This window comes from Linepithema humile, chromosome 7, assembly GCF_040581485.1.
Source record: "Linepithema humile isolate Giens D197 chromosome 7, Lhum_UNIL_v1.0, whole genome shotgun sequence".
NCBI classification, from domain to species: domain Eukaryota; kingdom Metazoa; phylum Arthropoda; class Insecta; order Hymenoptera; family Formicidae; genus Linepithema; species Linepithema humile.
In genome coordinates, this window is record NC_090134.1 from 12850136 (window position 1) to 12862225 (window position 12090).

Sequence of the window (12090 nt, forward strand, 5' to 3'; positions counted from 1 at the left end):
GACCTTATATACCCGCTTGTTGCACACGACATTGATTAAAACTATCGATGGCTCATATTTGCATTAACAATCCTTATCTTATCTCTTCCGGGAATTATTGTGATCTGATACCCCCCACCATTCCAAAATTACCTCCTCTCCTCCAAACACGATGACGCATCTAGCAACATGGCGATGCCTACAATTTGTATTAACAATCATTATCACACCCTCTAAGAAACGGCGCTCAAATGCTGCCTCTTTGTTCTAAAATACAGCGATGACGCAATCCGTAAATCTGCACGAACCTGCATACTATAAACATAATGATTCTGACAACATGGCGCTCTACTTTGATGCGTAGAAAAAAAAAACCTGCACCAATAAACAGTTCTCTTTCCAATAAACAATCCTTATCTTTTCTGGGAATCCTTATCTCGCGATGCCTACAATTTGTATTAACAATCCTTATCTTCCGGGAATTATTGTAATCTGATACCCCTACCACTCCACATTTACCCCCTCTCCTCCAAAAACGATGACGTTATTACCCCCTCCACTGTTATCCGATACCCCTCTTCCCCTTTTCACCCGCGCACCCCCTCAAATCCCAGAGTTAGAATCATCATTGCTATACTACTCAATTATTTTCTTATTTACAAATAAAATATAATTTATGAAATGCTTTTGATGATAGTAATTGTGCATAGTCGAATCCGTTAATCGTTTGAACTGTTTAAAAATAGATAATAATAAAATATACGTTAAAGAATTATTGATAGTATTTAAGCTAGTACTTAATAAAAATTTATCGTCTATTTTTTTAAATTACATATATATAATCGAAATATATTTACAAAAATCATTTATTTTTCCGAACAAAATATCAGTCTTGATAATTCAAACAAACTTAAAGGTAAAATTATTATATATAGTAATATATAATTTATAGTTTCAAATACTGATGTTGAAAATATGGATCAAACTGTGGATTATTTACATAATATTACATTTGAAAATAATCTGAATGAATCTGAAGGTAATATATATAATTTTTATTTTTATTTAATATATATAATTCTTATTTATATAGAAATATAAATAAATAAAAAAATCATAAAAAATAGGTAATAATAAAATATGTATTTAAAAAATATTGATAGCATTTTAGAAACAAAAATTTATCACCTATTTATTTTTAGTTATATATAATCAAGATATATTTACAAAAATGACTCATTTTTCCGAACAAAACACTAATCTTGACCATTCAAACAAACTGGAAGGTAAAATTATTATTATTTTAAATTATTATAATAAGTAACTTATAAACTAACATCAATTATTTTCAATTATAATATAATTGTGATTAACATTACAAGTTGTAATAATTTTTTATGTAAATTTATTTTATTATAGATAATATCGATAAAAAAACTCGATACTGTATATACAAGAAAATTATTTATCCAATGTCAATAATCAAATTTAGATTCATTAATTGTATATAATCTAATATACAAAATATCCGAAATGTATGAGGATAGCTGGATATTTCGAAAAGCATTTTATACAAAAATGTTTTAGACAAAAGTTACAAAATATAAAGTAATGTAATTAATGATGTTAACAATTAAATTTTTGATTTAAGTTTCACACTGTTAAATATTTATCAGGGTTTAAAACTAAATATATTACTTTCTATCCTGTAACTTTTGCTTAAAATATTTTTCTATAAAATGTATATTTTTAGAAATATCCAGCTGTCTTGACACATTTTGAACAACCTGTATATATAATATTTTATTAATATTTTTATTGTACATTGTATATATTTTATATTATAGAATTTTGATATTTTAGATACTAAAAAGGAATATCAACAATGCCAAGTTATTATTCAAAAAGTAGACATACAAGCCGAGACAAAACGCAAACAGAAACGAAAACCATTATTTACTATTAAGTAAGTCACAATTAGAACCATTTTTATAATTTAAAAAAATTGCTATAATTTTTTTAATTACTAAAATTTTTTTTCAGTTCTAATAACTCAAATATTCCAACTAAATCAATTAAATATTGAAAATAATTATCAAAAATGTACAAGAAAATTAAAAAAAAAAAAACAAGAGGAATAAAAAAATATCTGAAATGGATTAATATCAAAGCAACATGAGCCAAAAACTTTCCAAAATAAAGTTGTATTAGTGTTATGAAGCCTGTTCTTTAAGCTAAAAGATTTAATTATTTGTTGAAACTTTTAACATGATAGATTTGTTTAAAAAAATGTTAATTAGCTACATTTTATTTTTATAAGTTTTTCTTTAGCTTTTTCTTATTATTACACGTTGTTTTGTTTCATATTGCGTAGTAATATGTAATGTGATACACACAATAGTTCTAATCATACTGCGATATAAAGTGCAAAATTAGTTATTACGTATGTTGGTTTCAATCAAATATTTTATAACATATTTATAGTACAACAGTATTTTTAGTTATTTTCACGATTTTTAAGAGGAATATTAATTTGCTGGATGTTATTTTTTTAAGTTTCATTAGTTTTTCAATAGTTTTCCTTATTAAAACACGTTGCGTTTTGTTTTATATTGCGTTGTAATTTGATATGTGATACGTAATAATAATCATATTGCGATATAAGGTGCAAAATTAGTTATTACATATGTAAGTTTAAATATTTCATAGTATACATGTTTATTGTACAACAGTATATTGCATTGTATTTTCATCATCATCATTATGACGGACATTCGATAATACTGCTTCGTGTTGAAAGGCTGAGCTGACAGCTGAAACATAAAATACAAAATGTATGTATATGAACGTATATATGTAAAATAGACTTTAATAAATGTATTATAATTGAAATTGTTACTTTTAAATATTAACTATAAAATTTATATATTAGCTTACATACTAAATCGATAAAATATGTGTGTTTTTTTGCTAAATCGGTTAATATTGAAGCATTCCACTAAGTTGGATTGATTCTTTTTGTACTTAAAGTATTATAAAGATAAAAATTATAAATGGGATTTAATAAATAAATCAATATTAAATCTAAACGTTAATTACTTGATTTGGCGAACAGTTTCCTCAACACATAATCGTCATCCGCGGTCGAAACCGATTCTTCTCTCTCACGAGAACGTAATATGCAATATAATTTATAATGTGATACATAATAGTCATAATCATTACGGAGCTCGCAGTGACAATTTGGAGTGTTGTAACTTTAAAGAATATGTGCAAACAATTTTCTCAGCAAGCATATTTCTACTTTTTACATAGTGTGTGTATGTTATGTTCAAATAATTAAAAATTATACTATTCCTTGCATAACGTGTTATATTTTGTTATATTTTTTAACCTTTCTTATTGTATTGCCCTGTAATAAGTTATATTATTGTTTTCAGAGCGTCTCAGTGTAAATTCTTTCCATATCCTCATTTCTGCAAAATAACATTGCGCTTGTATGCCTTTGTAAAAAGAGGAAATAAAATAATCAGGAAGACATGTATCAGAAGTTAAAATAATTATATTTAATATTTGTAACAAATTCTTTGAATTTTAATTAGTTATATCACTATTTTAAGCAAGTGTTGTATGTTTATCTAAATACTTTTTAATAAGAAAAGTTTAGTGATTTATTAGATTATATTAATTTATTTATAACAATATCTTTCAATAAATAATTAATTTTTGTTTTCGATAATATAACAGGTGTCAATATGATGGTAAACATATCATTGTGCAATATCCATTAGTGCTGTGAGAGAAGTCATTTACAATGCAAGTTGCTGTTTTAGAAGTTTTAAGATTTCCTACATACTAAATCTTAATAGAGTATGTATAGTGATATGTGCTAATAAAGTTCTATTAAAATTATTGTGCTTATATGAAATTTAAATATATTGTGCTATTTAAAATCATTAAATGCCTATTTCAGATTTAAAAGAGCTTCAAGTCATATATTCTGTGCATCCAAAATAATTTACAAGGCAGCTCTCTAGCTGTTATCAAGTATTAGAAGAGAATCCATTAACAAGACATGAGATTCTTTTAAGCGAAAGTTTTTTTAATATTTTATCCGCTATTAGAATCTTTGTGACATGTTGTGCAAATATCAGCGTTCATCCATATAATTTAAAGATTTCCTTGAAATATTAAAGTCTCTTTTATTGTTACAATATTTTAGGATGGCATACATTTATTTTCTATAGAGGTAATATACATATATGAATTAAAATGTAAAGCATGTATTTTAAAGTGTTGCATTCAAAAACTAATACTATGTATTACATGGTGTATTCGTTGTTAAGTACGACAGATGTCAAATACTTGTGAGTTTCTGAACAAGAATTTCTTTTACCATTTTATAAATAAACAAATTTTTGAGTTATTAATTGACTACAAAAATAATTCAACCTACATGAAGAACATTTTGAGAAAAATAAAGATAAAAATTTAATACATGATTTAAAAATAACATTGAAGTTTCTTTTACTATTATTTCTTGGATCAAGCATGATAATTTTTTTCTTTTCTTGGCTAATTATTTATAAATTTAATTCTTAAAAAATAGATAAAAACTGACCCAAGTAAAAAATGATATAATTAATAGAAAATAAAAACTTCTCTTATTAATTTCTTTTCATGGAGAAATCCTTTCCACATGAGATTTTGATAATTTTCAATGTAGGAAAATTGGATATGGATTACTTGTTAGTAATCCATATCCAAAAGCTTTAAATTTATAATTTTATGGATTATTCTTACATTATGACTAATTAAAGAAAATGCCATGCACATAAAAGCTTCTTTAACTAATGACTTAATCCAAGTAGATTTAATAAAGTATGACAGTTGTCATATTTTATGTAGATATGCTATATATATCACATAATTCAAGGCTTAAATTGATTACATTTTCACTTACATACATGTATTTGTAAAAATACATAGATATAGCAGATACAACACATATTGTTTGAGTTTTAAGTACTGTGATGTAGATAATATATTACTCTGCATTCTATGGATAACCTACAGACTATTTTAAAGTATACACATACATGCATTTACTGGATAGGAACATTAATACTTTACATACGAACATACGTTAACTGTAGAAGCACGTTGATTCTTTAATAAACACAACTTAATTTGTGACAACAGATAATTCCATAACATTCCATAAAATTCTTAAAAACAGAGACAATAATAAAGAACTCTCACTTAATAGAATTTCATACCTTGTCAATAGATTCTCTCTTGATATTTGATCAGTTAAAAATTTCATTTGTAATTACTACAGATGCAAGGATATGTCGCTCTTAACTTTTTTAAATGTGATTAATTTTAGATGTGATAAATGAATTTGACATTTAATGATCTAAATTAAAAGCATTATGTTCAAAAGCAAAATTTCATGTACAGGTTATAATTTGATTAAAAATGTTGTATTAGCATGTACATTTTATTAAAGTTTATTAATCAACTAATGTAGAGATTAAAAATAATTATTTTAGACTATAAATACATATTTCTTACAGCACTGTTATTACGTTGACACAGTGATATATAATTTGTAGCAGTAATGTGGTAATTAGTTGTACTATTGAAAGTAAAAGAGAGTAATTAACAATTGGAACACAAAATATCGCTAATTTGTAATCTTGGATCATTATTTAATTTTATTAAATAACACTTATAAATAACAGTGATATACCTTATGTGTAAAAAAAAAATTATTTGAAATTATTAAAATAAGCAACTTATCACGGTTAAAAGTATACTTATGCAAAATGATCCATAAAGATCAATGTATGTAAAAAATTTTAGTCGTAGTCATTAGGACGTTAAGGCCTGTTTTACAATGCATCGTATATCACAGTCGGATATCCCATGCAAACGAATCAATTATTATCAAATATTCTTATGAAAATGTTGTGAAAATGCTTAATTTTGATTAGTAGTTAATTTGCCTACAGACTTACAAATACAACTAAAACTTTTTCATGTATAATGGTCCTTAGCATTAGCCACAAGCAATCGTGCGGTCTCCAATCGTGCGGTGTCCAATCGTGCGGTTTCCAATCGTGCGGTTTCCAATCGTGCAGTATGCGTTTCCAATCGTGCGGTGTCCAATCGTGCAGTGTCCAATCATGCAGTGTGCGCTTCCAATCGTGCGGTGTCCAATCGTGCAGTGTCCAATCATGCAGTGTGCGCTTCCAATCGTGCGGTGTCCAATCTTACAATATACGTTTCCAATCGTGCGGTTTCCAATCGTGCAGTATGCGTTTCTAATTGTACGGTGTCTAATCATGCGGTGTCCAATCATGCAGTGTCCAATCGTGCAGTGTCCAATCATGCAGTGTGCGCTTCCAATCGTGCGGTGTCCAATCTTACAATATACGTTTCCAATCGTGCGGTGTCCAAACGTGCGGTGTCCAATCGTGCGGTGTCCAATCGTGCGGTGTCTAATCGTGCGGTTTCCAATCGTGCGGTGTCCAATCGTTCCGTGTCCAATCGTGCGGTGTCCAATCGTTACGTGTCTAAACGGGTGTCACCCGATTTATTTTTGGATGTCCTACGGATATCTGAAAAGCGGACATTTGGATATCCCACGGATGCCCTACGAATATCCTACGGCTTTGTACAGACATCCTAGGGATATCAGAAAATCCCTTACATTACATCCCACGGACATCCGTAGGATGAAATTTTGCTATGTGGGAATGCTTTTCAGGCAATTGCAAAATTTGTAAGGCTAAACATAATACACTGCTTCATATTAGCTCCGTCATGACCGAATTACGTGATCGCGACGCAGATAATCAAAAGGAATTAAAAACGGCTACTTCTGCTTTGGCTTTAGCCACGCATAGTGCAAGTTCTTTTGAGCACAATCACATTATGCTGTCAACCGCAATTGTTTACGCGTTCAACGCCGATGGCTCATGTAAGGCTTGTCGTATACTATTGGATTGCGGTTCTCAAGCAAGCTTCATTTCAAAGAGTTTTCTAGACATACTCGACCTTGAGCTTCGTCCAATAGATATTTCCATTTCAGGAATTAACAAAACGGCCACAAGGTCAACTCAATCAGTTCAGGTGCGACTGCAGTCGCGTATAAATTCCTTCAATATATCTCTTGACTGTATTGTTACAGAACACGTCACCGACAGGCTTCCAGCATTTTCTTTAAAAAAAAATAGCTTCGACATTCCACGCAATCTCCAGCTCGCCGATCCACAATTTCATGTCTCATCACAAATTGACATTTTAATCGGCGCAGAACATTTCTGGCAGCTGTTGGGTTGGCAACTAAGTAATTGCGGATTTTTTTAAGAAAATGAAAATCAATTTTTTTATGGAACAAAATAACTTTATTCAATAATGTATTGTCCATTTTTATCGATGACTTTTTGCCATCTTTCTGGCAGCATCATAATTCCACGTTCATAAAATTTATGGTTTTTATCGGCAAAAAACTGAACCAAGTGCGATTTGACATCATCATCATTATTGAAAATTTTACCATTCAAGAAATTTTGCAAAAATTGAAATAATTGGTAATCCGATGGTGCAAGGTCAGGACTATATGGTGGATGTGGCAGCACATCTCAACCAAGCTGCAATAATTTTTGTCGAGTGGCCAAAGATGTGTGTGGTCTTGCATTATCATGGTGGAACACGACACCTTTACGATTTGCCAATTCTGGTCGCTTTTCTTGAATTGCATTGTTTAATTTGGTTAGTTGTTGAATGTATACATCTAAATTAATCGTTTGGTTGCGTGGTAAAATTTCAAAGTAGACAATTCCTCTGTAATCTCACCAAATTGATAACATAACTTTTTTTTCGTGAATTTCAGCTTTGGATGTTGTTTGAGCTGGTTCATCTTGCTTACTCCACGATCTTTTTCGATTGACATTGTTGTAAACGAGCCATTTTTCATCGCCAGTTATTAATTGTTTCCAAAATGGATCGTTTTCGTTACGTTTCAGAAGCAAATCGCAGTTATTGATGCGTTTTGTTAAGTGAATTTCCTTAAGTTGATGAGGAACCCATATATCGAGTTTTTTTACGTAGCAAAGTTGTTTTAAACGCTTTTCAATACATGTATGTGATACATTGAGCTTTTTTGCAATCTCACGTGTTGTGCTATGACGATCGGAATCGATTATTGTTTTTATTTGATCGTCATCAATCTCCAATGGACGACCAGAGCGTTGCTCTTCTTTAAGTGAAAAATCACCAGAACGAAATTTAGCGAACCAATTTTAACACTGCCGTTCTTTTAATGTTTCATCACCATACACAGCACATAACTCCTTATGAGCTTGAGATGCGTTCATTCCTTTACAGAAGCAAAAAAGCAAAATATGGCGAAATGCTCATTTCGACTTTCCATGTTTCAACAGATGCCAAACAAAAACTAAACATTCGATTGATATAATTTTTTTACTGAATGACAATTGAAGTATTAACTGTTAAATAACAATATAAGTTTGACACTTCGAAAACGTTAAAGTATTAAAAAATTCAACTAATACCATCTATCAATGAAATCCGCAATTACTTAGTTGCCAACCGAATACTTTGCGTAGGCCAGATTAAATCGTCTCCTAAGCACCCGACATTGCATAAAACTCGTTTCGGATGGATTCTAGCGGGACGATTAGGCAATCCAGCTAATTCAGGACAAAACGTGCAATTCTTTGAAGTATCGATAACTAATACACAACTACAGGATCAATTATCTCGTTTTTGGCTAATTGAGGATGTCGTAGGAGGATCAGACAATTACACTTCCGATGAAGCCTATTGCGAGCAGCACTTCCTGCAAAACGTGTCTCAAACTCCACAAGGGAGACTCATCGTAAAACTTCCGACGAGAGAACAAGTACTCAATAGACTAGGAGATTCTAGAGAAGGTGCCTTGAAACGATTTTACAGTCTCGAGAAACGTTTTAGGCGCGATCCTGACTTAAAATTACACTACTCGCAATTTATAAATGAGTATTTAGCAATGGGGCACATGCGATTGCTAGACGAGCAAGTCGACGACAATTCAAGGCATTTCTATTTGCCTCATCACTGCGTCTTCAAGTCCACACCGCAATCCTCTAAAATCCGCGTGGTTTTCGACGCTTCTAGCAAGAGTTCGACCGGCATATCCTTAAACGATGCTCTTTTAGTGGGTTCAACCGTGCAACAGGATTTGATCTCCATTATGTTACGATTTCGCACATTTCGATTTGTTCTTGCGTCTGACATTATAAAAATGTACCGCCAGATAAGGGTTCATCCTTCTCAAACGCGTTTTCAGCATATTTTATGGCGAAGCCACCCGGAATCTAACGTCAAGGCCTTCGAGCTCATTACTGTTACGTATGGCACGTCTTCTGCTTCTTACCTGGCGACAAGATGCCTCAAGTATTTAGCTGAGCGACATTCCGACAAGTATCCAATCGGGTCTATTTGCGTCAAGCGCGATTTTTACGTAGACAATATGCTCACGGGAGCTGACACGATCAATCAAATAGAATCAATTCGCGACAAAACTATTGATCTGTTGCGACTAGGAGCATTCGAGCTCAGCAAATGGGCGTCCAATTACCCGCAGTCGTTGGCGAATCTCGGTGGTCAAAATGCTAACGTCGTCACCATTGATGATGGCACGAATTCATCCATATTAGGGATTCATTGGAATCAGTCCAAGGACACATTCCATTTCTCTTACAAATTTGACGACACTCTAGGCACAGTGTCCAAACAAGTCATACTTTTAGAGGTGTCCAGACTGTTCGATCCGTTAGGTCTCTTAGGCCCTGTAATCGTTTTAGCTAAATTAATCTTACAAGAACTCTGGCAACTGGACACTCATTGGGATGAATCAGTTACGCAAGACCTCCATTCACGATGGTCGAACCTCAAATCACGACTAATAGACATTAATCAGTTGTCTATCCCGCGTTGCGTCAAGCTACGTTCGGAGCCGCGTTCTCTACAAATCCACGGCTTCTGCGATGCAAGTCAACGTGCATACGGAGCGTGCGTGTATATACGCACAACCCTCGAGGGGGACGAGTATTATACCGAACTTCTTTGCTCAAAATCTCACGTCGCTCCTCTCAAAGCTGTGCCTTTGCCTCGTCTCGAGCTATCAGCAGCATTGTTGCTAGCCAGATTAATCGAGAAAATCAGGGAGTCATTCGACTTATCCGACATGCAAACTTTCCTCTGGTCAGATTCTACAATAGTTTTGACCTGAATATCCTCACAATCCCGAAAATGGTCGATTTTTGTGGCCAATCGGCTCGGCGAAATACAACGTTTAACCGAACCTACTAGTTGACATCATGTCAGCTCGGCAAACAATCCTGCTGATATTTTGTCGCAAGGTATCTATCCGCAAGAGTTAATCGATTCATCTATTTGGTGGCATGGACCCGCTTTCTTAGGGCTGAGTGAAGATTGTTGGCCCAGCGGTAAATTCAACCACAGGGAGGAGGATCTCCCAGAATTGAGAGGATGTTTCACAGCCGTCGCCATTGTTGAAAACTCAATTGTCAATGAGTTGCTAAACAACAATTCCAACTTAAACAAGGCATGTCGCATTCTCGCATATTGCCTAAGAATTCGTAAAACTCACCGTCCAGCCGAGCCTACAATATTCGTTTCTTATAAGAAAATATCATTTGCATTACACGTTATAGCTAGGATTGTACAAGAGCAGGCCTTTCCCGAAGAATACAAGGCTTTGTCCAAGGGCGACACTATCAACGCGTGCAGCAATCTGCTGTTCCTTTCTCCGTTCATAAACAAGGACGGGCTAATTGTGTAGGTAAAAGTGTAGGTGGTAGACTAGACAACTCAGGTTTGAATTTCGATGCCTGTCATCCAATTCTGCTACCGCGCAATCACATTTTAACCAAACGCATAATAGAACAAGAGCACGTGCGCAACGCACATGCAGGCACTCAAGCCACCATGGCTGCTGTAAGGCAGCGTTTTTGGCCAATATCCTTGCGATCCGTCACACGAAAAATTGTAAAGGGTTGTGTAACATGTTTCAAGGTCAAGCCCGTTCTCTCGGAAGCAATCATGGGTTCATTACCCGCCAGGCGCGTAACCGTGTCAAAACCGTTTTCTCACTGCGGCGTCGATTACGCCGGCCCATTAATATTACGCGAAACCAAGCGACACAACGCGCGGAATCACAAGGCGTACATAGCAATTTTTGTATGCTTCGCCACGAAGGGAGTGCATATAGAGCTTGTCAGCGATCTCTTTTCCGAAGCCTTCATTGGCGCTCTCAAACGATTTGTCTCACGCAGAGGCAAACCATCTTGCATGTATTCCGACAATGGAACCAATTTCGTCGGAGCTCACAGGCGGCTCAAGGAATTTTACTTTTTCAATAACGAACAGGTTCAAATGCTTCGATGTGAAGCATCGCGAACAGGAGACCTCGTGGAAATTTATCCCACCCAATGCTCCGCATTTTGACGGCTTGTGGGAAGTGGCCGTAAAATCCGCGAAAAATCACTTGTATCGTATAGCCGGCAAGGCGCATTTGACCTACGAGGAACTACAAACGGTGTTGTGCGAAATAGAGGCCATTCTCAACTCGCGTCCTCTTACACCCTTAAGCAATGACCCTAATGACTTAGCTTATCTCAGTCCCGGTCACTTTCTGGTTGGCACCGCCTTGAATAGTTTCCTTTACAGTGATTTAACAGATGTAAACGAGAATAGATTAGTGCAATGGGAGCAAGTCGAGCAAATTAGACAGCATTTTTGGCGCAGGTGGAGCTGCGAGTATTTTCATTCCCTTCAGGAACGTTTTAAATGGAGAATCAGCAAGGGAGAGCAACTGAAGCCAGATTAGCTGGTATTACTCAAACAACAGGGCCTGGCGCTACTATAATGGTTACTGGGACGCATCGAAAAAATTCACCCGGGTGCAGACAATGTCGCCCAAACGGCCACCGTCCGTACTGCAAAGGGCTTATTCATAAGAACTTTGTCCAAAATCGCGGTACTACCATTAGACTCTTAATATGCGTTTCGACT

At 34.0% G+C, this 12090-nt stretch overlaps 1 protein-coding gene and 2 long non-coding RNA genes across 3 annotated transcripts; 2 read left to right on the forward strand and 1 right to left on the reverse strand.

Annotated features, from left to right (window-relative positions):
* The first annotated feature begins 489 nt into the window (after positions 1-489).
* LOC137000944 (uncharacterized) lies at positions 490-2859 on the forward strand. Its single transcript, XR_010891084.1, has 2 exons — positions 490-1265; positions 1843-2859. It is a non-coding gene; the product is annotated as an uncharacterized lncRNA (long non-coding RNA).
* On the reverse strand, positions 2657-4494 carry LOC137000943 (uncharacterized). Its single transcript, XR_010891083.1, has 2 exons — positions 3079-4494; positions 2657-2792 (listed from the first exon to the last, which is right to left on the reverse strand). It is a non-coding gene; the product is annotated as an uncharacterized lncRNA (long non-coding RNA).
* A 2316-nt stretch (positions 4495-6810) lies between these two features.
* On the forward strand, positions 6811-10858 carry LOC105680069 (uncharacterized). Its single transcript, XM_067359572.1, has 3 exons — positions 6811-6967; positions 8619-10257; positions 10381-10858. The coding sequence occupies exons 1-3, from the start codon at positions 6811-6813 to the stop codon at positions 10856-10858; spliced, it is 2274 nt and encodes a 757-aa protein (XP_067215673.1).
* The last annotated feature ends 1232 nt before the right edge of the window (positions 10859-12090 follow it).